Raw genomic sequence first — 26,052 nt, forward strand, 5'->3', positions numbered from 1 at the left:
AGCTTATGCCTGCGCTCGGGAGAGTAACCACTCCCCTGGCAGTATCGATGAAAGCCCCTAAGTGCAAGATCTTGGTCTGGGGCCAGAGGAAACTCTCTTGGTAATTCACAATGAAACCATGGGCCTCCAGGACTGAAAGGGTCACCTTGACATTCTTCTGACTTTTCTGAATGGACGACGATCTTATCAAAAAATCGTCCACGTAAGGATAAACATGGACGCCCTTGGTCCTCAAGTGTGCCACAAGTGCCACCATAATCTTGGTAAACACCCGTAGCACAGTTGAGAGACTGAAGGGAAGGGCTCGGTACTGGAAGTGGGAGTTGTATGCAAACTAAAGAAAATGCCTGTCCTGAGCATGAATGGGCACATGGAGGTACGCCTCCTTGAGGTCCACAGATGTTAGGAATTCCCCCCACTGGATTGCCATCAGAATCGAGTGTAGAGTCTCCATGCAGAAACTTCTATTCCTCAGAAATCGGTTGGTAATCTTGAGATCCAAGATGGCCCTACAGTCCCCATTTTATGTTGGCACCAGGAACAGTATACCCTCCCCGTCCTCTGTTCCGGTGGAACAGGCTTGATTACCTGTATCGCAGCAAGATGTCAAATTGTCTCCAACATCAGGGCGTGTTTGGACTTCTTGCGTGACCGAGGGGATAGCAGGAAAAGGTCCGGGGCTCACATGAAAACTCGATGCAGTACCCCTGGGACATAGTCTGCTGAATCCAGCTCTCTCTCAGTTCCCCCTCCTCCCTGCCAGAAGGCATGACTTTTTTCTTGTCTTTCATCTTAACCAGTATAAGGTCTAATATGTCACCAAACAGTTAACCCCCTTTGAAGGCCGAATTGGCCAGGTTACTTCTAGACTTCTGGTAGACCTTCCGATTTTTGAGTCAGAGCATCCAACATACCATGACGTCACATGCCAGAGCCCTGGCTAACAACTGGACCACATCAAGTGAAGAGTCTGCCATAAAAGCAGCAGCCTTGCCCAGCTCGTTAAGGCCCTAACACAATCCTGGCAGCTCGTGAGGAACAGGCAGAGTCAACTCCTTGACCCACAGGATCGCCACCCTGGCAAAAATGGAATTAGATATAGGCATGTGTAGGGAAAGGGCAGTGGCCTCATGTGACCTGCGTAAGGCTGCATCGCATTTCTTATCATCAAAGTTCTTAAGGACATCATCGCCATCCTTGGGAAGGTCAGCCCTCGTCACCAAAGCAGCCGCTTCCACATCTACAGGGGGCACCATAAGTTTATTCATGATGGGATTACCCGAATTATAAAAACATCTGACTGCAGGTGGAGGCCCCTTAGACTCAGTGGGCCTATCCCGTTCCACCTGGATAATGTCCAAAAATAACTGCGAGTGCGGAATTAAGACTTCAGGTGCCTTAAGGGAAGGCAGCACTGCTGGGTCTCCTCACCTTCGTCCCCCAAAAGTTCCCCCTCCTCCCTGCCAGAATCAGAGGCTTCAGAGGGCTCAACTGGAATGGCTCTATGAAGGCAGTGAAGGCGCTGCAGGGCAGACAGGGGTGAGAGAACCTTGAGGAGACTAAACAGGTGGGCCCTGAGAGACTGAGAGTCTGCACCTGACATAGAGACAACTTCCCCGCCTACTCTGACATTCAAAATGGCAGCTGCAACTCCCTGGGTGGGAACAGGTGGCCATAGGAGCTTGCTAAACTCAGCCACAACACGGTGGAGCAAGGCCGCAAAACTAGGGGGAATCTCATCTCCTTCAGTGTCTGACAAGGCTGTCTGCCGGCAGAACCCAGACAGACGAGGGATCTTTGTGGGTGGAGCACTGGTGATAGCAGTGGTAGCCTGCAGCCCCGCTCTCCTCCAACACATTGGCCAGGACAGGCAAAATGCCCTCAGTAGTGGAACTAGTGATGCGAATTACTTCGGGCAGCACCCTTTCCCGACGTGGGGTCTTACGTGCCGCCGAAGCCTTGTCTGCCTTCCTCTTCCCCACCACCTTCTTATGGGCTTTTGGAGACCGAGCATCAGGTGTGGGATGAGGCCGCCACCCACTCATCCTGGCACACAAAATGTGCAACGGGAACCTCCCTCTCACTGTGAAGGTTATCGGCGGCCATGAACGAACGAACGCACCGAACAAGCCGCAATGGAGACAAAAGCAGGCGCAAACAGCTGTGCTGTCTCCCTGGCAACCCCTGACTAGCTCTAGACCACGCAGGGAAGACGAGGGGGAGAGGAGCCAAATAAAAATAAGAGAATAGAATTAATGAAATATATAAAATAAACACTCGTAAACTATCAAAAGAGAGCAAATGCTAACAAGAGCAACAAACTTCGGCACCTGCAGGAGCAAGACAGGGTGAAAAACTGAAGGTTGTGGGGATTGCTCCTCTCTCCTGGTGATAGGCAAAGCTCTTTGGCCTTTTCTTGGAGCAGGAAATCGAGGCAACCCATGAAAGGCTGTGGATACAACCCTCTTCTGAGGGAGAATTGGCAGGAACAGGAGCTGCCTGCTTTCCCACTGGCTCCTCTCACACCACATGCCTGAGGAGCGCTACAAAGCGCTCAGTTATCTCCACCAAAGTCACATCCCCGATGGCTCCTGCGCCAAGCCGGCTGCAGGAGCTGGCACCGACTGTACTCCCCCGAGTGGCCACAGAGGCTCCAGAAGAAGACAGGTCAGTAGACGCAGTGACCCGTACGAGAGCGCCAGCATCAGGCGCACCCTCCATCTCCACCCCCTCTGCTAAGTGTGGCTGCTTTTTAGCCTGCTTGCCCTTTGCGGCTGCATTGTGGAAGGAGCGGGAAACTACCTTGCTCCCCTTCGCGTTCTCAGCCTCAGCCAAGACTACTGCCGCCATCCACTCCTGCCAACACACAGCAGCAGTGGTGGAGTCTTCCGACCACGTGGCCATGAAGGCAAAAAATCCTGCACAGGAAGAATAAGGCTTGACGAGGGGAGCCGTGACAACAGAGCTATCCGTCTCCCTTTCCCCACTAAATTCATAGCTGGACCAGTTAGGAAAGATGGGGGGGGGGCTGCAAGGAAAAAGGCCAAAACAGTCCCACCAAGCACAAAACACTAGGGATGTGCAAAAAATTTCGGGCACAGAACGATCTGTGCCCGAAATGAACAATTTCGGGTGATTCGGGGCCGAACCGAATCACCCCCGATGTCCCCCGATATTTTTCGGGCACGAGCCGAATCACCCGAATTTCGGGCACAAAAAATTCGGGTGATTCGGTTCACGGTTGATTTTTGGTGAATTTTTAAAGTTTTAGTGACTTTGGGGCAGTTCGGGGGCATAGCATGGGATCTGGGCAAAAGGAGTGGGGTGGGGTGGTAGTGCCTAATGGGTGCAGGCTACCACCCCAATTTCAGGGGGATTGGGCCAAGGGCTGATTTTTGGTAAATTTCTGAAAATTTCATGTCTTTGGGGCAGATTGGGGCATATTGGGGCAGAAAGTGGGGCCTGGGGCAGAATAGTGGGGTGGGATGGTAGTGCCTCATGGGTTCAGGCTACCACCCCAATTTCAGGGGGTTTGGACAAAGGGCTGATTTTTTGAGAATTTTTGAAGTTTTAGTGACTTTGGGGCAGTTTGGGGGCAGAAAGTGGATCTGCCCCAAAATAGTGGGGTGGGGTGGTAGTGCCTCATGGGTGGAGGCTACCACCCCCATTTCAGGGGGATTGGGCAGAGGGCTGATTTTTTGAGAATTTTTGAAGTTTGGGTGTCTTTGGGGCAGATTGGGGGCAGAAAGTGGATCTGCCCCAAAGGAGTGGGGTGGGCTGGTAGATAGCGCCTAATGGGTGGAGGCTACCACCCACCCCCAATTTAAGAGTGATTGGGCAGAGGGGGGAATTCTGGTGAATTTATTTGTATGAGGTTTGTCTTCATAAGGTGAAGTGTGCTAAATTGATTACTTCCTCATATTCATAGTAAGTGTGAAAAAGTGAAAGTGGGGTCATGAGAGTTGTTTAATTGAAAAATATCTCATTTGCTATGATAGAATGAGAATTCACACCTCAGAAGTTTTTTCTGAGGTGTGAATTCTCATTCTATCATAGCAAATGAGATTTTTTTCAATTAAACAACTCTCATGACCCCACTTTCACTTTTTCACACTTTCCTTTACTATGAATAATATGAGGAAGTAATCAATTTAGCACACTTCACCTTATGAAGACAAACCTCATACAAATAAATTCACCATAATTCACCCCTCTGCCCAATCACTCTTAAATTGGGGGTGGGTGGTAGCCTCCACCCATTAGGCACTATCTACCAGCCCACCCCACTCCTTTGGGGCAGATCCACTTTCTGCCCCCAATCTGCCCCAAAGACACCCAAACTTCAAAAATTCTCAAAAAATCAGCCCTCTGCCCAATCCCCCTGAAATGGGGGTGGTAGCCTCCACCCATGAGGCACTACCACCCCACCCCCACTATTTTGGGGCAGATCCACTTTCTGCCCCCAAACTGCCCCAAAGTCACTAAAACTTCAAAAATTCTCAAAAAATCAGCCCTTTGTCCAAACCCCCTGAAATTGGGGTGGTAGCCTGAACCCATGAGGCACTACCACCCCACCCCACTATTCTGCCCCAGGCCCCACTTTCTGCCCCAATATGCCCCAAAGACATGAAATTTTCAGAAATTTACCAAAAATCAGCCCTTGGCCCAATCCCCCTGAAATTGGGGTGGTAGCCTGCACCCATTAGGCACTACCACCCCACCCCACTCCTTTTGCCCAGATCCCATGCTATGCCCCCGAACTGCCCCAAAGTCACTAAAACTTTAAAAATTCACCAAAAATCAGGACTTTGCCCAATCCCCCCGAAATTGGGGTGGTAGACTCTACCCATTGGGCACTACCACCCCACCCCAAAATTTTGCCCCTGGGCCCCTTTTTACCCCCCCGAATCGATTCAGATTCGGATTAAATCCGAATCCGAACCGAATCAAGGGTGATTCGGGTGACCCAGATTCGGGCACAAAACAGAACAGGGGTGATTCGGTTCGGGTCCGAGCCGAATCACCCGAAATCCCGAATTGCACACCCCTACAAAACACAGTTCCTTCTCAGAGCAAGACAAGGCAAAGACAGAGAGCTTAAGGGGGTGGATCCTCTGACTGTGCTTGATTATTGGCTCTGTCTCTGGGCAGGTGGGAGGATCAACCCGTCACTCAGGAGACACTCCCACATTGAGGGAGAAGGCAGTGGTCAGTATTCCCTCGAAGGTGTACACATGCCCAAGTTTTTTTGTATCTAGTCTAGTTGAATCAGAAAGGCCCCACTCTGAATGTACATGCACTAACTTGATACTGGTGCCCAGAAAAAAACTAATTCTGTATACAGATGAAAAAGATTAGAGGAACCTTGCTATACAACCTATTAAAATAATAAATATTAGGGTAACCTCCAGTAAGTTACCTCTATCTCATCTGGTGGGTCCTCTGTATCTTGCTACTATACAGGTTTTTGATCTGGATAATGTTTACTACTGTTAACAAAACCTGCTCAAGGGTGGGTGCCAACAAGTTTCTTTGGTGGGCGAGTAACCTGGACTAGTAGCCATACACATCTAGGGAAAGGGATACATTATGAATCATTGATAATTTGTGTGTATTGGGGGAAAGCTTGTTAAAAATCAAAATCTCATCCAGCACCTTGTTTACTCAGACACCCCACTGAAATTCACAAGGACATTGGTATCAGTCTCCTTATAGAGGGGGTTCTTGCAGCTTTGCCCAGTTCTGAAAATCTAAGCTTGGGTCACCTGCAGGATGTATCCCCAAATCCATTTAGCTAATCCTGTTTACTTGGGAAGGTGATCTCATAGCTTATGCTCACATTACTGTAGAATACCACTGAAATCATTCAAATATATCTGGGCCCCAGTGTATTTGGTTTTAATACTCTTAAGCTAGTGTTTCTCAAAGTTTTTTGAGTCATGGACCGGTACATTATCCTGCAGTTTCCTGGACCAGCAGTTAGTAAGGGGGCTGCCCCCCCTCACCCCCCCAAAAAAACTATTTTGGGCAGCTCTCTGGAGCGCATTTCTAGGCAGCCCTCACTGCTGGATAATGTTCATTTCAATGTCCAGAAGAGAGGACTGCCTGGAAATGAGCTCTAGAGAGCTTCCAGTGGCCCCCACCGGCCCAAAAGTGTTTTTTGGGGAGGCGATTTTTATTTGTGATGCCTCACGGACCGGCACCCAACGCCTTGCGGACTGGTGATTGAGAAACACTGCTCTAAGCCACTGTTGGCCAATGTTTAGCTGACAGCATACTGCCACCCACCCCCCAACCTGTTTTCAGTAGTGTTTTAAGCTGCCACCAGCTAGTGTCTAGCACACAGGCTGGAAAACTGGTCTAAGCCTCTGCCAGATAAGAGCTTTTACTGGCTGTATTAGAACCCCTAGAGTAATCTCCTCTGAAGGCAGATAGTAAGGATACCCCATTAGAATTCTGAAATTAATGGCATTAATACAAGGACAGCTTTAAAGATAGTGGCACTTCTATTCAAAATAGAAATAAATTCATTTGAATATGCAGTGTGAAAATTTCTGACCTGCCAACATGCTAACAGAAAGCCCTACTGCTTACTGCACTTCAAGCTATTTTTGCTATTGGAACTTAGTTCTGAAATCGTGGTTTTATTCATGTGCACTTTTAACATACGGCTAAGCTTTCTATAGGTATAGCCCAAGGCTGCTGGAAGATTATTGTTAGAAGTATAAAATGTTATAGCCTTAGGTGCTATGTTTTACAGTAAACCACAATATTTAGAAAAGGACAGGGCAAACATAGCAGTTTAAGACCGCTAGCTGGAGTACTTTTAAACTGAGTGTTCAACATGTCCACATAATGGCTTTCCCCCTGAAAATCCAAGTACAAGCAGTTCCACAGTTGGTTGGGATGGGACATGCAGTTCCAGAGCAAACAAGGCAGTTTGAGGACAAGTTGGTGGTTTACTGGTACACCAGCTAGGTCATCCTGCACTAGAATACTAGGCACAGAAGCTGCTGTCTAGATTTATCAAGAAATGGAAGAACCAATCTTCTATATTCCCCAGCCTTGACCATGCTGTGAAGCTGCAGTTGACAAGTCTGTTTCATGTGCTACCTACTCTAGCAAGTAAGGAAGATAATCCTTTTCCACTACAGGAAAATTCTCCAAGATCTTGACAGGCTGTAGAAGTGTAGCAACCTCAGAACTGCAGTCACTTTTTCCCCAAGAAGCATCCAGTTCACCCAGTGAATTGAATATATATAAGTATTTTATTGAACATTCAAACTTCATTAAGACATGTGCAATATGGCAATTTTAATGGGTTTGACCCTAAGACAATAGTAATGATTGCTTGCTGGGGTTTTAGCAATAGGGTCCAGATCACACTTAACACTAATTAAATACTTTATTCAATAAATACATACCAAACCAAAAAATGCATTTTAATGCTCTTATAAAAGTTTAGTCATTTTGAAAGGCTTTTCCAAATTAGACTAGTAATATAGAACTATAACATACAATAAAGGTAGATATGCCAGTTTAACATAATTGGCTGATTTTATACAGCACTTATACCTTTTAGTCCATAAGTAAATTATTAAATGATAAAGAACATCTAGCACAACCACTTCTACAGAACTAGGAAATAAATTTCTAATAAAGAAAAAATTTACAGTCCCCATGACTTTCCACCCAACCCCAACAGTCTAAACTCTAAAGAGGAGAAAGCCAAAGGCTCTCCCCACAAAAGCTCACGACAAAATGTCGCTTCGCTTATCAAAAATCTGTATTTCTGATCCGTAATGAGCATTGAGACAAGATTCAATGTATCCCTCAAGAAAGAAGCACAATGCACGTTGTGGATCGCCTAGTCAGCAACAGCGAGCACTGCATTCCAACAACATCTCATCCCAGGGATTAAATGAGGTCAGCCACATTCATTGGCATTTCCTCCACTGTAGTATTGTAGAAAGTCTCAATATCCCGAAGGATCCGCTTGTCCTCCTCAGTGACAAAGTTTATAGCCACACCTTTCCTGCCAAAACGACCACCTCGGCCAATCCTGCATAGAACAGGGAAGAGATTGTAAAGAGCCTACTTCTGCAGTTTCAGCAGCCTGTTTTCAGGGTCAGAAATTGTAATTAGTACTCAAATTAACTTTGGTTACCACAAATTCTGTATTTATAGGAGCTAAATTCTTCTTTAGAGACCTGTTTTTTGCTATCTTTCAAGAGTACTAACAAATGCCCAGAACACAGAAAGCTTGTAAGTTTGGTGCCATAAGCAGACAGTTATATTCAACCTGACTTCCAAATGGAGATTTACCAACCCACCCTCAGATTTCTGGAGAACTTTGGCAAGAAGTTCTCATCTCTCACACCATCTCCAGAACCTGGGCAGAGCTTGATGTCAGCCTGCAAGCTACAAAACTTACGTTAACCATCAAAGCTGTATGTTCCAAATCAAATCCCTTAAAGCCAAACATTACACTACATTTTTCAAAGACAATCTTATTCAGTGGGAAAACTTATCACCATTTTTGGCAGGACACAGACAACCAATTTTGCAAAAGCATTTACAGGGCACACATTAGATGTACAAGTTGACAAACCCACAACTCCTGCCTCCACCAGGCCAGTCCATTAAGAGCTTATTAAGACAAACATAGCTCACAACAATCATTACAAAAGAAAAGTATATAAATACCAACTCGCTCTTTATTCAAACAGTGTGCCGCTTACGAATCCACGTCCTAAATTACGCCGTCGTTTCTGAGCACCTTCTCGTCATCAACTGGGCTAGCGGCTCCTGTATTTTTTTACATCAAGTAACAAGGTACAATTTACTTCATTTAGGGACAAGGCCACTAAGAAAGTTTACTAAGCCTAGGGAGAGATGAGAGTTCTACTAGAAGATATAAAGAATCCCATTGTAAGAGAAACAGAAGAGCAGCAATGAAGGTATTCGCACAAAGAGGCTTCTCATAAAGCAACATTAAACAAGCTGGAAAGAGCCAATATATACATCTAGTAAAGAAACTAACAGCACCTTTGGAAACAGCCTAAACCTCTGAATATGCTTTACTAGTCACCATATGCACAATACCAGGACTTCAAATTTTTGCAATTTCCACAAATATTAATTCAGCAGCTGTTAATTGCTGAGATTCTAGTACAAATTATCAATCATCCATCAAGACATTTTAAGTTTTCCCACTGTTTTATTCCATTGGCTAACCAAGAAGCTCTGCCCCTCCCATCCTCACACTATATACATACATACACAAGCATGTGCACAAAATAGTTAATGCAAGAAAGCAAAGCAAGTCTGAAAGGTGTGCAGATTCTGAAGCAACTTCAGCACTGAGAATGAAAGCTCAGGTAAAAATTCAACTAACCTGTGAATGTAGTTTTCACGATTGGTTGGCAGGTCATAATTTATAACCAACGATACTTGTTGTACATCAATACCACGAGCCTGTACAGAAAGGCAACATGTTTTGGGTTATTATAAAACAAGGAACCTTACTGGCTCCCTGGAGCTGAAGGTGCATTTTGTTGACCATGTTATAGTGATGAACTACAATTATGCAAGTCCATAGTGGAGCATGGTCTTTGTTCTTCCAACAGCTTGAGTAGTTCAGGTTACAACAACCTGCACCAAATGAAACAGCTTTGGACAAGTACATGCAAGGGCAATGACCATGGATACTTACCAACAAGTCAGTAGTGATCAAGACACGGCTTGATCCTGATCTAAACTCTCTCATGATAACATCTCTCTCCTTCTGGTCCATGTCACCATGCTGTAGAGATGAGAGATAGAGAAACATTTATCTTGCACATTAACAAACCTCCAGAGAGTTCCTTTTCCATTGAAATATATGGCCTTTAACCAGAACAACTGAGTTTTGCTGAGCTATCCCTTAAATACGCACACTTTTAGAGCATGATCTTATTGTGCCTATATGCCTTGGGATGCTCAGTAGCCCGGAAAATACCCATTAGTGGTCAAGCAATAGTAGTCGTGTTAATGTAGGAGACTGCAGTTCAGAGAATCACATTTTCACTTCCTGCTCCAAAATCTCTTCTGGCCCCACACTCTACCACTCAAATTCAGTCAGAAATCTATACTGATGCCACTGGGACTAGGAGAGTCCCTTCCAAACACAGAACCATCTAAAATTTGCTTCTCAGTTAAAAATATTAGGCAATGTATCTCCAGCATTATCAACTCTTACCAGAGCAGAGACAGTGAAGTCCCTTGCATGCATTTTCTCTGTAAGCCAGTCTACTTTCCTCCTCGTATTAAGGAAAATAACAGCCTGGGTAATGGTCAAGGTTTCATACAAATCACAGAGAGTATCCAGCTTCCATTCCTGTGAAGTTAAAGTAGTAGTCATGAGCACACACAAAAAAAGAGCTACACAAAACCAGCCACCTTGGGCATTTTAAAAAGGCAGGATACAAATCATAGAAGCAAGCCAATACAGATCATGTCCAAGAGTGATTGATACATCTTAAAACTAAGACTCAAACTACACATTATGTTCAACATGCAGTTTGGTCACGTATGTTTAAAAAACAACTGAACTGTTGCCCAGGTGGGGGAGGAAACAGGACAGATTGTGACTGCAGAACACAAGAAGGGGTATTTTGTCTTTTTCTCATGCCACAGTCCTAATATATATAAATCCTCCCCATCTCCCAAAGTTGCTCATTGAAGCTTCCCTCCAAAGGCTAACAATAACTTTGGGGAAGAAACAGGACTAGAAGGACATTTTGTCAGCATCACAGCATGAGAAAAGGATTAAATATGCCTTTCACTGTGCACCACATTCCTGATCTTCCCTGTAGTTGCTATATAAGCAGCCACACACAAACAGCCAAACCAAGCCCTCAACGTATAGCCTGGCCCTTAATTAGCAGCTCAGCTTCACTAAAGTAGTGTTGCACCAAGTCACCAGACTAGGACACTGGACATTAAGAAAGAGGTCCAACCCAAGTCTTTAACTGATCCAGTGCATTTTGTTTTTCTTCTTGTGTGTACCTTGCTAGCATGACTACAGAAGCCAAGGCACAACCTCAGCTTCTGTAGTTTTAGCACAGTGCTTGAACAAGAAGGTAGTTTTGAATTACATTAAAAAATGACAGACCCTCCCTTACCTCTCTCTCCACATTAATGTAGAATTGTTTGATACCCTCAAGGGTCAATTCCTCTTTCTTCACTAAAATACGAATAGGATCTCTCATGAACTTTTTGGTCACTTCCAACACATCCATTGGCATAGTGGCAGAAAGCAACACAACCTGGAACAGGAAATTTTTGTTAGGTCGTTTGGTCTCAAACTGCCCAGATACTGAAACTGCCCAGATAGTGACATGTAAAAAGCTAATGTATGAAACCAAGCGTCCCTGTCTGCTGTGGAATCAAAACAGACAGGGATAGAAAAGTGACAACTATGCTTTGTGCAGGGGGAACGACAATACAGCACTTCACAGCTACATTGTAACTTTACCTGCATAATTATTATGGCCAGTTTATGATATCCAGTTTGATTTTACCTGAATGTTTGTGCTCAACTTCTGAAAAATTTCATAGATTTGATCCTTAAATCCCCGGCTCAACATTTCATCTGCTTCATCCAAGACAAACATTTTGATCCATTTAGGTGCTGGAAGAAAGAGAAACTTCTTAGCAGTTTGATATAGCAAGCGGGTCTCTAACTTGAAGCATAATTACTTCTTGAGCAGAAAATGCTAGACTACCAATTAAGCCAACTGAGTTATATGTATCATTACTTGAGACCCTAACTATTTCAAGCCTGGCTTAATTTTAATCAACACTTATTCAAATATGACACACACCCCACTGCCCAAATCAGTACTTCATAACTTACACAGATAGCGCCTGTTTAACATGTCAAATACACGTCCAGGAGTTCCCACCACAATATGGGGAGCCTCTGCCTGCAGCTTCTGCATCTCATTTCGAACATTTGTGCCACCAATGCAAGCATGGCAAGTTGCACCCATATAATCTCCAAGAGCCAGAATAACTTTTTGGATCTGAAATAGTAAGTCTCAATTAGAATGTTATTAATGAAACTTACACACAAGCTGGCAACAGTTTCCCAAAAAGTGTACACCAGGTGTGCACAGCAAGCGAACACATGCAACTCATATTTTATTACCTTACATGCAGTTTGTAAAGCATTTCTTACCCACAAACGCTGCTATGCATAGGAAACTCATGTTTGAAGCTGTGCTTTGAATCAGGTTGTCTGCTGCTACAAGGTTCTTTTTACCACAAAACAGAACCCTGGCTTTGTAAAGGAAAATAATAAAGTCCGCCCAACCAGTATCTTCACACAGGTCTTAGTTTGAGGCCAAAACAGGGAACAGCTACTGACCAGAGACACAGAACTTAACTGATCGTTCTGAACGGATCCTCCTGCACAGCAATTTTTTTAAACAGATCCTTATAGTGTCACATGCCAATATGATTCTATATATCAGCATAGAGCCAAAGCTTACGACAGCATAAAAATTGCAATGACCAGTCAGTTCTAGATAACCATTGCTTCAAAGTAAGCAATGCAATTCCTTCCTTAAACTGCTGACAACCATGCTGACATTTATAAACTGAAGTTACATATTATTGCTCAACAAATTAGGTTCGAGGTTTTAAATAATAAAATAAAATGAGAAACCCTATACAGAACTGTATTTGCATCCCACTAAAATATCTTAGTTGGTTCTATCTCACCTAATGCCCAGAGATACTGTAGAGAAGGAATATTTTTCCAAGTTACATGTGCAATTGTCTTCAAGAAAATAAGTTGGTCTCCACTTTAAACACAAGAATGTATATTCTTGTTATATTCACAAGAATGTAAAATTTATGAGTATGTAGTGCTGCAAAAGTGCTGCTCAAAATGAAAGATTACAAGAGACTGAAGCACACATACACATTACATACATACAAAGAAAAATCAACTGATCACACGCGCACTGCAGTTTTCATGTTGCACAACTGCATGCATTTATGAGTGCCTTTTCTCAAAGGGCATTTATGTTTCTACTCAGATTATACTGTTTTAGTATCACTAAGTCTTCTGGATATGCCCCTTTATCATTCCTACACAGCTATTATCCCTCTTCATTCCAGCTTCTCTGACCCATTGTCACACCTGACCTCTCTCCATGTGTTTAAAGGAGAAAAGCTGGGGGACAGAGGCCTATTTCCATATTTACAACCCAGAAATAAGAAGCCATTACAAACTCATAAGGAATCTGTTCTGTCCTACAGTTGTGAAACCTGAAACCTATGCAACATGTAAGCAGCTTTTTAACTACACTATCAATACCTGTTGAGCCAGTTCTCTGGTAGGGGCCAATACTAGTGCTTGGGTCTCCTTGAGATCAATCTCCAACTGTTGCAGGATGGAAATAGCAAATGTGGCTGTCTTGCCAGTACCTGACTGAGCTTGAGCAATCACATCATACCCTAAAAAAAGGATAGACATTTACTGCTCCCACACACAACACATCAAGGATTCAGTTTAACTGTAGATTTCCTTTTCAAGTGATCAGAAGTTTATGAATTCTCTCCATTTCAGGTCAGTCCCGAAAGATGGTATACCATCATATCACTTTCAAGGAAATATTAGATGTGTTTTCACTTCCACCCCAATGCTAATAGCAGTACTTGGTCAATTCTTAGTAACTGCTAAAACAACATTAAGCACTTGTCCAATTGCCTACCTTTGATACATGGAATAATAGCACGCTGCTGAATAGCCGAAGGCTTCTCAAACCCATAAGCATAAATACCCCTGAGGAGGGATTCTTTTAAGTTCATATCATCAAAATTGTCAACAATTTCATTCCAATTGCTCTGCAGGGAAAAAAAAATTAAGGTTACTTCACTCAGAAGTTATCCTGACAAAAGATTTTTAGGGGGGCTGCTACTGAAATACTAACCTCAATGACACCGTCAGGGTCCATTCCCTCGGGGCCATGGTCTCTGCCAAATTAAAGAAAACTGTTAGTCAGTTTGGGTTTAGTGCATCTGATTTCTACAGATTTAACTTAATTGAAGACTGGCATGAATGCAGTGAAAGATTATTTCACAGCAGTTATTTTCCAACATTCCAATTGCCACCTCCCCACATCATTACTGAACAGCTGCTTAATACACACAAACCCATCAATATCCTCAAATTAGTGCTGCTTTGGACAGAATTAAGAATTTATATCTTTGCTTTCTTTCCAAATTGCTCCAGGGTGTGCTTTCTTTTAGAACACATATTAGTCATTTCCCACGCTTCAATGCATGAAATACCTTTGTGCTAGTGATGCAGTGGAGAGCAGTTTGGCAGCAAGATATACATATTTAAGCCTGGAAAAGTAATTATTCTTTGCCTACCCTATCCTAGTACAAAGAAAAATAGAACAGGGCACTGTTGTAAAACTTTGTATACTGAAAAGGCTAAAATTGCAATAGATCACAGTAATAAAATCATGACAAAGTTTACACCACTAGAACTCTTTCTCCCCCTATCTGTGCATTAGTTTTGTCAGTGCCAGCCTCAAAGGAGAGGTGACCATCAGGTACAGGCAGCACAAAGAGCACATGGCAAGGCCAACCCCCAGTCCATTGCTCCTCCCAACTGGAGGAGTCAAATACAGCATGCTTCAACCAAGGACTTAGTTGTCCAGTCCTGCCAATTTCAAAACCATTCCTGTATAAGGGTTCCAAAATTTGAGCCAAGGCCACTCCCCAATTTCAACATTATTTTTCTCTCATATACAAGAACTGAGTATTGCTCATGTACTGGAAAGGTGAAATGTGCTCAATTCTCGACTCTATCTCATGTTTCCATATAAGCAAAAATCTCCACCTTCACATTGAGATATTTTCAGCAAAGGCTACCCTAGAGGAGGAAAACTTTTACCCACGTGCAGGGAACACTATGGCTACTTTTTCCTTCAACAGGAATGGGCGGAAAGTGTTACAACATGGGGATCACCTAGTGCAGGGGATCTCAAGCGGGGGTCCACAGATGTTGTTCAGATCCCATTATCTCCAGCCACCATAGTGGCTGGCTGGGGTGGAGGAAGTTGTAATGCGCCTGGGGACCCAAGTCTGAGAACAGATGGATCCGCGCTGTGGTATTGCCAATGGGCGGCTGCCAGGGGGAGACCAAGGCCTGGGCTCAGTGGGCTGCGTCTTCCCAGCCTTCCCCCGCCCCGCCCGTCAAGAACGGCCGGACTCTCGCGAGAGCTCCGCCCTCAAGACTCGATTGCGCAAGCAGAGGGCACTCCGGCGACCGACGAGCCTTCCGGCGAACTGCCTCGGCGCCTAGCCGCGCCCCTCCCCGCTCGAATACAAATGGACTCTTCCGAAACTCCCATGCGTGGGGGGGGGGCGAGAAAAAGAGGCGTGCTTCCCCTTTACCGCTTGGGTGAAACCATGTGGAGCAGGGGGTGGGCACAAGCAACTCTGCAAGGCTTGTGTGGAACTGAAATACAGAAAGAGAGCTATATTGCAGGGAAGGGGCACTTCTCGTTTTCGGTTTGAAAAATCAAGGGCCAGAATCAACTCGCTGCACCCGCGCCCCAGGGATTTTGGACTACACCATTTGAGGCACTAGTAAGGGGGGAAGAGACCATTATGTCGGTGCGGGGGGGGGGGCGGAGGAACGCGAGACACCATAAAATACTAGTCATATAACATGGTGATATTATGTTTTAGGCGTGTGGCCTCACCCCAATAAGGAAAAGAGAACATGAAGTAACGGCAGCGGTCCGGAAGAGAGCGCAGCGACCATCATCACGCACCCCGCTTGATACCCTTCTCGCCCCACAAGCTTTCCAGTTTCGCCCATAGCTTAAAGCTTCCACACGCTCTTTAGCTGCCCCTCTTCCCACGAGAGAACCGCTTCATCTCACCACGAGCCCCCCTCCCATACCTGCTATAATCCGCGGAGCCGCCTGACATGTTCCGATGACCACCGCTGTCCTCCACTGAAAAGGCAGCGCCGCCGCGGCGCCCGCTTTATATAGCCGCTCAGTTGGCCGGGTCTACTTTTACTCTCCCTCCTTTGGCTGCGGAGGAGTACACGCGCATACCCGCGAGTGCAGGGACGCGCGAGTGGTTTGGTTTTTTCTTTCTCCTTCTGCAGAAGGAGAGGTCTCTAGAGCTACGCCCTCAGCTTGATCACTCGAGGAGACCCTCAAGGGCAAGGTGCTTTAGGTGAGAAAGAGGAAGGCCTCCTCCTCCTCCTCGTGGGGAACTATTTGACTCTCCGCCAGCCGCGGAGGGATATTGCAGCAGTGGAGAGACAACTGACTGCGTCCCGCTTTCTTTCCTCCCCCCCGCCCCGCAACCCCTAGTCTCGTAAACGGGGTTTCCTGGGTCGCCCCTGCCTCGGCGAGGGAGGAAGGCGCTTGGCTGGGACCCGGAGGCGGGGCACGGAGGCGGGGGGAAGATGGCGGCTGCTGCAGCAGCAGCAGCAGCAGCAGCAGCAGTCCGGGGGTATTCTGGGGTGAAACGAAGGAAGGGCGTTGAAAAGAAGAGAGAGGAAGCTGAGGAGGAGGAGAAAAGGGAGAGTGAAAGGAGAAGTGCTGAGGAGACCTGGGAAGGAACAGAGGAAGCTGCCATATACTGAGTCGGACCATTGGTCCATCTAGCTCAGCATTGTCTGCACAGACTGGCAGTGGCTTTTCCAAGGTTGCAGGCAGGAGTCTCTCTCAGCCCTATCAGTAGATGTCAGGATGGGAGGGAGAACTATCTTGGAGATGCCAGGGAGGGAACTTGGGACCTCCTGTAGGCAAGCATGCAGGTACTCTCCCTAGAGTGGGGACTGACTTACAGGGCTCAGGCACGTGGTCTCCCATTCAAATGCAAACCAGGGTGGACCCTGCTTAGCAAAGGGGGCAATGCATGTTTGCTACCACAGGACCAGCTCTCCTGGTCTTTGTGGAAAGAAGGGAAAGGGAATGAGCAGAGTGAAAGGGGTTGGGGGGTTGCAGGGTACAGCCACCCAGGAGGACAGCTGAGAAATGGGTGGGGGAGAAGAGATGGATGTGCTTCAGGACTAGTGGGGGAAATGGGTTCAGAAGAACAAAAGGGAGAATAGAGAAAAAATGCTAGTGTGTACCTGTAATTGAAATGCACATCCGTATCCTTCGTCTGTAACCAGGCATCTACAAATCCACTTGCCAGGTCATTGGTGGCAAGTGCCCCCAACCCTCTGGCGAGCAGGACACCCAGCACCACAAGTCTTCTTACCTGAGGTCTCCTTTCCACTGCTGTTTTTTTTAGAAGGCAAGAACAGCAGGAGTCCTTTATGAACAGTAGGAGAGGGCTCCCCCTCTTTCTTGCTCTCTCCATATTCCAATGCAAATAAATGATAGAAAACCTGCTTCTTTAATAAAACCTCTGCCTGTGTGCCAGAAAAGGATCTGAAGGAAGAGAGGGGACTGGTGGTGACCACAAATAGTGGCAGGGTGGTGAGCTAAGCCTAAATTTGTGGAACTCTACAAAGGGGAAGAAAGGAGAGAAAATACTAGGGAGAATTTTGTTGTTCTGACATCGTTTATTTAGTATCCAGAGCCTTCCTGGTAGTGGCTAAGTTGAGAACCTGAAAGTCTCCTAAGCACATTTTGCCATGAGTGTGAGCTCCTTTGGGCAAGGTACTGTCCCTTTGCCTTGACTCTGCTTGCTATATGAGAATATTATTATAATATGGGACCTACTTACCCTAAGCCACCTAATGGCGCAGCGGGGAAGTAACTTGCCTAGGGAACAAGAGATTGCCAGTTTGAATCCCCGCTGGTATGTTTCCCAGACTATGGGATGCACCTATATCGGGCATCAGTGATATAGGAAGATGCTGAAAGGCATCATCTCATACTGCATGGGAGGAGGCAATGGTAAACCCCTCCTACCAAAATAGAATATGTGGTCACCAGGAGTTGACACCAACTCGATGGCACAACTTTACCTACCCTAACCTAAGTGAATGTTGCAAAGGGACCATAGCTCAGCAGAAGAGCACTTTCTCTGCATGCAGAAGACAGTTCAATGGCAGAATCTCTAGGAAGGACTGGGAAAGACCCCATCTGAAATTCTGGGAGTGGTTGCTAGTCAGTGCAGAGCTAGCTAGATCATTGGGGTGATATAAATATACAGAAGAATTATAGGGGCTGCATTGTAGAGGATGAAAGCTAGACCAGGCCTGTGTGGAAAACTGGACTAGAAGATGTAGAAGGCGTTTTGGGTAGCTGGGAAATGGATAGAGGAGGGGAAGATGGAAAGCAAAATTGAGAACTAAGGGGAAAGCGTTAAAGTGATGTGGGGTAGAGAATGGATAGGGATGAGAGGAGGAAGAAATGGGGTGGGGCTTGGGGATTAGAATAGCAGATGGAGTGAGAGGACTCAGGGGAGATGGGGAAGGAAATTAAGAAGAGTGAGGCATGAAAAAAGATAATGGGGATGGGGAATAAGAGTGCACCTTCAAGATAATTCAGATTAGTTCCTTGATTAACTAAAACTGGTAGGTGCCAGTTTTGCCAAATGCAACACAGATGCGAAAGTACTCAAAAATGAGGGGACTGGTAAAAAGGAAGCTGAAAGGTAGGGTCAAATCACTCCAGAAAGCATAGAACCCGTTTAAAACTTGAAGCTCAGTTGGAATGTATAACAAGCAGGAGGAAAGGTACCACCAAGTTCAGGAGGACGCCAACATGGCTAACAAGTAGAGTCAGGGAAGCTATAAAAGGGAAGAAGACTTCCTTCAGAAAATGGAAGTTCCTGCCCAAATGAAGAGAACAGGAAGGAACATAAACTCTGGCAAAAGAAAGGCAAGGAGACAATAAAAGAGAGTTAGAGGAGCATACAGCTTGAAGTGTCAAAGGGAATAACTAAAACTTCATTAAATATATCAGAAGTAGAAAACCTGCCAGGGAGGCAGTTGGCCCCTTGGATGATGAGGGAACGAAAGGGTTTATTAAGGAGGATAACAATATTGCAGAGAAGCTGAATGAGTTCTTTGCATCTGTCTTCACAGTGGAGGATACTGACCATATACCCACTCCGGAACGGAGCTTCTTAGGCTTGGAGGCTGAAGAACTGGGCAAATTTGAGGTGACAAGGGAAGATGTTCTAAACTGTACCAGAGGACTGGAGAGTAGCCAATGTAACTTGATTTTCAAAAAGGGATCCAGGAAATTACAGGCTGGTTAGCTAAACTTTGGTGCTGGGTAAATTGATGGTAAGCATTCTTAAGGACTAAGTTTGAACCACCTAACCCATCTGAACCAAATTTGCTACAGCTGTAGGGACGCATAGGGATGCCCAAATGGTGTGGTGTGTGATGATGTCATCCACTTGAATTCAATATAGCGGCCGTGTGAACATCTGAGGCACAAGCGGGCTAATTTGTGGACTGTTTGTTTGTTTAATACCCCGTGCCTCCAGGGCACTACTGCTCGGGGTGTTTCACAACAATAAAATAGATACAAGACACAATAAAAGTAATAAAATTAACAAGTTAAAAGTCAGGCCAAAACTACACTGTCTAACCAATTTAAACCAAATTAGGTACAGTTTCAGTGAGTGACACACAGGGACACCTCAATAGTGTAGTTTGTGATGATGTCATCCACACTGCTTTGGACATGTAAACTTTTGAGGTGCAAGTGGGATTACTTGTGAACCATTTAACTGATTTGAATGAAATTTGCTGCAGCTGTAGGGACACATAGGGACACCTCAATGGCGTAGTTTGCGATGATGTCTTCTATCCCAATCCAAGATGGTGGATGCGTGGACGTTTGAGGCGCAAGTGGGCTAACTTGTGGACTGTCTAACAGGTACAGTTGTAGTGAGTGACACACAGGGATACCTCTTTGGTGTAATTTGTGATGATGTCATCCACCCTGATTCAATATGGCGGACATGTAAACTTTTGAGGTGCAAGTGAGCTAACTTGTGGACAGTCTAACCGATTTGAAACAAATTTGCTACAGCTGTAGGGACACATAGGGACAACTCAACGGCAAAGATTGTGACAATGTCATCCATCCCAATTCAAGATGGCGGATGCATAAACCTTTGAGGTGCAAGTGCACTAACTTGTGGACTGTCTAACCGATATTAAACAAATTTGGAACAGCTGTCATGAGTGACACACAGGGAAACCTCATTGGTGCAGTTTGTAATGATGACATCCACTGAGGCACAAGAGATCTAACTTGTGGACCTCGACTTGCACCAAATTTAGTCCAGATGTAGAGACAGTGAAAGGAAAGTAGGCTGATTAGTTCTTACTTCGAACAACTTGTTCTTTCTTTAAAGGAGATCCTTCAATGAAGGCATTGCACTATATCAAAAAGACAAATTAGTTTTAAAGTATCAAGTTGCACCCTTTGGGGTGCATGGCTTAAGGTAATAAAAGAGGAAGCCACATAGGTGCGCTTGCCGACTTTTATTACCCAGCCATTGCTTATATTTAATTTAATTAATGGAAGGTGCACCTCCAGAAGTTTAATAGTACTTTCAGTTTTGCAAGATTCAAGTGGACTGTTAAGTGACTTGAGCTTGTTATACATGAGTTTTCATCTAAGATCTTGGTTTGTCACCTTGTTTTCAAACTTGCTTTCTTCAGGGAACTTTTTCTGGTTTGACTCATCTGCCAAAGAAACCTTGTATACATCAGAGAATTTGAGGATATGCTTTAGGTTGCACACACCAGGCTCTTGACACTAACCTTTTGAATCTCATTGTTGCCTTATGTGAATTGAGAGTGCCTTCAAAAAGATCCAAGAGACCCCTGTGGTTAGACATTGCAAGGGAAGACTGGTAACATTATACTGTGTGTGTAAATTTTAATGATCTCCCCCGGAAGTTCTCTGTGTCAGCTGAAAATGTGTCCATGAGGGTTCCGTGACTCTCAGAGACATATTTTTGATTGGCACAGAATGCTTCCTGGGGAAGGGAAGGTCATTAAAATTCACACACACACACATGGAACACTGTTACCAGAAGTGGAGCTGAACTGGATGAACATTTCCAAAGTATTGGTGCTTCTGTGGCCCTGGTGCTTTGTCTGTCAGGAGGTCAGCAACTATTTTGGCTGCAATCCTATGTAGTGGCTATGGCTAAAAGATGCACGTTTGGGGCTGTATACAAATACATTACATAAATAATAAATCTATACTAAGGCCTGGGCATAGAAAACTATAGATCTTTGCTGTCATTGTTCAGATGATACTCTGTTGACTGCCCTCAGGTGTCGAGTATGTAGTCCAGTTGTGGATTACAACTGCCATCATTCCCAGCCATTGTGACAGAATGATGGGAGTTGTAGTCCAACAACATCTGGGGATCCAAGTTTGAGAACATCTGACTTAAGGGTACAACTAGCTTTCGCACCAACACAATGTATCCATGGCTGGGTGTGTTATTAAACAAGTTCTAGTCAGAACTAATGTGCCTACTTTCCTTTCACTATCCCTACAACCAGTCTAAATTTGATCCAGATTGGTGAGGCAGTTCACAAGTTAGTCTACTTGCGCCTCAAACATTCATGCATCTGCCATTTTGAATTGGGGTTGATGATATTATCACAAACTAGGCTGTTGAGATGTCCCCACAACTGTACCAGATTTGTTTCATAATGGTCAACCATATGAAGTTGTGGAATGTCCTTAGGAAAATGGGTGTCCCAGAACATCTCATTGTTCTCATGAGAAACCTATACACTGGACAGGAAGCCACAGTCCAGATGCAACATGGTGAAACAGACTGGTTCCACATCGGCAAAGGAGTAAGACAAGGCTGTATACTTTCTCCTTATTTATTCAACATATGCTGAACATATACTGAGAGAAACTGAATTGAAAGAAGATGAGCATGATTTTAAAGTTGGAGGAAGAAACACCAATAAATTGCGCTACGCTGATGACACCACTCTGATAGCTGAGAATGCGGATGATCTCCAAGCTCTATTAGTGAAAGTCAAGGAGCACAGTAAAGCAATGGGACTATGACTAAATGTAAAGAAGACTAAACTAATGACAACTGGTACAGCAACCAGCCTCAGAATTGATAATGAAGACATTGAAGTGGATAGCTTCTGCCTTTTAGGATCGAACATCAACAGTAAAAGATCCAGGAGTCAAGAAATACACCACAGACTAGCACTTGGTAGAGTTGCAATGAAGGCCTTGGAAAGGATATTTAGATGCTGTGACGTGTCTATACCTACAATGATTAGAATAGTTCGGACCATGTTTTTTTCCGTGACACTCTATGGATGCAAAAGCTGGACTTTGAAGAAGCAAGGTAGAAAAAGTACTGACACTTTTGAACTCTGGTGCTGGAGAAGACTTTTGAGGATACCATGTACAGCCAGGAAAACAAACAAATGGATCATATAACAAATCAATCCAGAATTTTCAGTCAAGGCACAAATGACCAGGCTCAAACTATCATACTTTGGACACATTATGCGAAAACCCAGCTCCCTTGAGAAGTCCATAATGCTGGGGAAAGTTGAAGAAAAGAGAAGAAGAGGATGACCTGCAGCAAGGTAGATAGACTTAATTACGACAGTAATGAATGCACCACTAAGAGACCGTAAAGGCCAAGCTGAAGACAGATAGTCCTGGAGAGAATCTATCTATGTGGTCTATCTATGTTGACACTGACTTGATGATACTTAATCAATCAGTCAATCAATAGCAATATTGATGGGGGGAACACATACATGGAATGCTGGGTGATCTCATAAGCCTATGTTCATGTGTCCACCATCTTGAATTGGGGTGGATGACATCATCACAATCTATGCAATTTAGGTGTCTCTATGTGTCCCTACAACTGTACCAAATTTGGTCCATTTTGGTTCGCATTTGCACCTCAAATGTTCACTTGTCCGCCATCTTGGATCAGGTTGGAAACCATGCCATTGAGGTGTCCCTGTGTGTGACTCACTACAACTGTACCAAATTTGGTTCAAATCAATTAGACAGTCCACAAGTTAGCCTACTTGGGCGCCAAACATTTACATCTCTGTCATCTTGAATTGGGGTGGATGAGATCATCACAAACTACACCGTTGAGGTGTCCCTATGTGTCTCTACAGCTGTAGCAAATTTGGTTCATATTGGTCCAGGCATTGCAAAGTTGATGGTGAGGACACACACAATGCCGGGTGATCTCATAAGCCTAAAGGAAAGTAGGCTAAAAAAGCCAAAGTCATAATGATCACTCATGAACAATGAATTGCCAAATACATCAAGATTAATAATGTCTGGTAGCATTATAGTTCATAATGCCTGTGCTGGATATGACGTCAGTGGCTTATTCCACTGGCTGTATTACAAGAGAACCTAGAGTCAGCTTAGCTCTTGAGTTAGGAACAGTTTCAAAGAAGCTTGTCAATCAGGCCAATTATGCTGGGGCAGTCTTAATTTAACAAGATATAGTTGTGAATAATAAAAGACTAAGTAAGATTTCACAAAAACAGACACTGGGGAATTAAGCCTTATTATTCTGTCTTAATAAAATGGCTGTAAGAAAGACTGTGTTCTTTTTAGAACAGAAGCGTGTTTGCCAATGTTTTTGCTATGATTTTTCTTGCCCAGCATGTGGAGATCCTTAATGGGAATTTTTTGTAAAATGTGCTATAGGAGATGTTTGAGGGCAGAGTTTTCCCTTTAGGCAGCACAGAGATAGAATAAGAGAGCTGAAGCAGGTGGTAGCTGCTGATAAACTTCTGAAATAGTGTTGTATTAACATTTCACTTTGGAGGCCAAAAGGCTGCTGCAATGCACTGCATTTCATTTACAACTGTCAGAAAAGCCAAAGTGCGGAGGGAATAGTTTCTTCACACTCACAAATTTGATTTGAGTGTACTTATTAATCTCTACATGCTTTCTACAATGGCTGACATCCCGACTAAATTGCTCATGAGTAGTCCCATTAATTTCCATGGGACTATTCATGAGCAATTTAGTTCAGATGTCAGCCTTTTCTTTTCCTAGATCAGTTTATCTTACAGGCATCTTATATCACTTAAAGGTAAAGTGTGCCGTCAAGTTGGTGTCGACTCCTGGCGACCACAGAGCCCTGTGGTTTTCTTTGGTAGAATACAGGAGGGGTTGACCATTACCATCTCTTGCGCAGTATGAGAGGATGCCTTTCAGCATCTTCACTGCTGCCTGATATAGGTGCATCCCATAGTCTGGGAAACATTCCAGCGGGGATTCAAACCGGCAAAATCTGCTCTGCTAATCAAGCCATTTCCCCACTGCACTTAGGTGGCTGGGCTTATATCACTTACACGTTTTGAAATTCTGAACATGGTGAGTTTAAGTGTATGTGTGCAAGAGATGGTGATGGTGTATGTCAGAAGGGGGAAAATAAGTTTCCCAGTGCTACAAGTGGCAACCCCTGCTCCCTGCGCTGCAAGATGTGTGTAAAACTCAAGAACATTTGCAAAGAGGCATGATACGTAGAATGGTTGTGCAGAAGTGGGGAGGTTTCTGTTGCATGGCTAGGTCTGTTGTGTTTCTCTGAATCATTGGCCATAGTGGAGATGCTGGCAGGTAACATCAACACAACTACAAACATTAATATCCTGCTAACGGAAACTCCTTGCAGCATCAGCCAGACATAATTGTTTTTTATTCTGTGTTGGTAGTCAAATACCTCCAAGAGACATGAAGTCCAGGGATTGGACTGTACAGTGAATGTCTCAAGCAGGTTTCCAGAACACTAGCTCTAGTGTTCATAAATTATGAATCGTAATGCCCAAGTGTACTGTGTCACTTTGCTTTGTGGCTTGTTCTAGGTAATAATCACTATGAAATCGCTGGAAACACAGATCATGCAAATCTGTTCCTTTTCTCTTGTGCAAGAAAAGGCAGAAGGAAAGTGCCCTACTTTCATAATTCCACCTACTGCTCTGGAAATTAATATATATAGATCATAATATAGTATGATCTTGTAAAATTGCTCCTTGAGGAGCCAAAACTTAGAAGGTTATTTCTCTGGGAGAAATAACCTAAGTTTTGGTTTGCTTTTTCACTTTGGTAATCAGTTACCAGCTGCTGCATTGTATGAACTCTCCCAGTGTGCAGCACGTCAGGGCAGTCAGCAGTAACCAGAAGCTGCTGTTCCTTGAACAAGAACTAACATTTGACAACTTGCTCCAGATTGCAGAAAGATATTGATCTCTTATGTGTTTGCCACTGCTCTGAGTCATAACAAACAATTTTGCTTTTATGATTCATAAAAAGGACTGCAATGATATACATTTAGAAGGATATCACTTGCCCCAGTGTGGTGGTGATATTCCCCCCCCCCTTTCTGGACTGTGTACAAATACTACATACTTTATATACTTACATGCTACAGGCCCTGCCTTCAGGTTAATTTTCTAAGTTAGTCAAACGAAGGGGAGTGGTGTATGTGATTTTCCATGAGAAAATGCCACTGTGGAGAGCTGTTGGAAAGATTGTGCCATTGAGTCAGTGTTGACTCCTGGCGACCACAGAGCCATGTGGTTTTCTTGGTAGAATACAAGAGGGGTTTACCATTGCCTTCTCCCATGCAGCATGAGATGATACTCATCTCAGCACCTTCATATATCGCTGCTGCCCAATATAGGAGTTTCCCATTCTGGGAAACACACCAGTGGGGATTTGAACCAACAGCGCCCTATTCTCTAGGCAGGTTGCTTCCCCATTGTGCCATTAAGTGGCTGGAGAATTGTTACCAGGTTTTAAATACATCTGCATGCCAGAAGGGTTACACAAGGTAAGAGTTGCAGTGATAGGGAGCAGCAAGGAAGAAGAGGTGGAATCGTGGCATGGAGGATGTAATCTTAAGTTTTTTGAAGACAAAGCTACCAGATGAACAAAGCACACAAAAAATGGACAGAGAGAAGTGGAAGTAGACTGGAAGAGAATTGGTAGATTTAAGCTTAAAAGAAGTTTAAATAGAATATATATATATTAAAAAGATGGAGCCCAT

The 26,052-nt window shown here is 44.4% G+C and overlaps 1 protein-coding gene and 3 non-coding genes across 6 annotated transcripts; all 4 read right to left on the reverse strand.

Moving 5' to 3' along the window:
- Positions 1–7,249: 7,249 nt before the first annotated feature.
- Positions 7,250–16,120, reverse strand: EIF4A2 (eukaryotic translation initiation factor 4A2). Of its 3 annotated transcripts, none has more exons than XR_008319503.1 (12): positions 15,977–16,120; positions 13,986–14,028; positions 13,767–13,899; positions 13,370–13,509; positions 11,900–12,068; positions 11,565–11,674; positions 11,166–11,309; positions 10,241–10,378; positions 9,716–9,805; positions 9,398–9,477; positions 8,711–8,808; positions 7,922–8,062 (listed from the first exon to the last, which is right to left on the reverse strand). XR_008319503.1 is itself a non-coding variant. In XM_053309785.1 (11 exons), the coding sequence occupies exons 1-11, from the start codon at positions 16,003–16,005 to the stop codon at positions 7,918–7,920; spliced, it is 1,221 nt and encodes a 406-aa protein (XP_053165760.1). In that variant the 5' UTR covers positions 16,006–16,120; the 3' UTR covers positions 7,250–7,917. The 3 variants fall into 3 exon arrangements, 1 of the variants encoding a protein (XP_053165760.1); XR_008319502.1 differs by having other exon boundaries at positions 7,924–8,062; positions 8,707–8,808; XM_053309785.1 differs by lacking the exon at positions 8,711–8,808 and having other exon boundaries at positions 7,250–8,062.
- On the reverse strand, positions 10,945–11,125 carry LOC128352711 (small nucleolar RNA SNORA81). The gene has a single exon (XR_008320605.1). It is a non-coding gene; the product is annotated as a small nucleolar RNA SNORA81 (small nucleolar RNA).
- On the reverse strand, positions 11,395–11,524 carry LOC128352678 (small nucleolar RNA SNORA63). The gene has a single exon (XR_008320574.1). It is a non-coding gene; the product is annotated as a small nucleolar RNA SNORA63 (small nucleolar RNA).
- Positions 13,586–13,657, reverse strand: LOC128352713 (small nucleolar RNA SNORD2). The gene has a single exon (XR_008320607.1). It is a non-coding gene; the product is annotated as a small nucleolar RNA SNORD2 (small nucleolar RNA).
- Positions 16,121–26,052: the final 9,932 nt, after the last annotated feature.

Source organism: Hemicordylus capensis, chromosome 3 (assembly GCF_027244095.1).
Source record: "Hemicordylus capensis ecotype Gifberg chromosome 3, rHemCap1.1.pri, whole genome shotgun sequence".
NCBI lineage: Eukaryota > Metazoa > Chordata > Lepidosauria > Squamata > Cordylidae > Hemicordylus > Hemicordylus capensis.

Coding starts and splice junctions, on each gene's coding strand:
- EIF4A2 (XM_053309785.1), bottom strand. CDS start 16,005: ATGTCAGGCGGCTCCGCGGATTATAGCAG. Junction 14,029..15,976: donor GGCTCCGCGGATTATAGCAG/GTATGGGAGGGG, acceptor TTAATTTGGCAG/AGACCATGGCCCCGAGGGAA. Junction 13,510..13,766: donor TATTATTCCATGTATCAAAG/GTAGGCAATTGG, acceptor TCCTTTTTTTAG/GGTATGATGTGATTGCTCAA.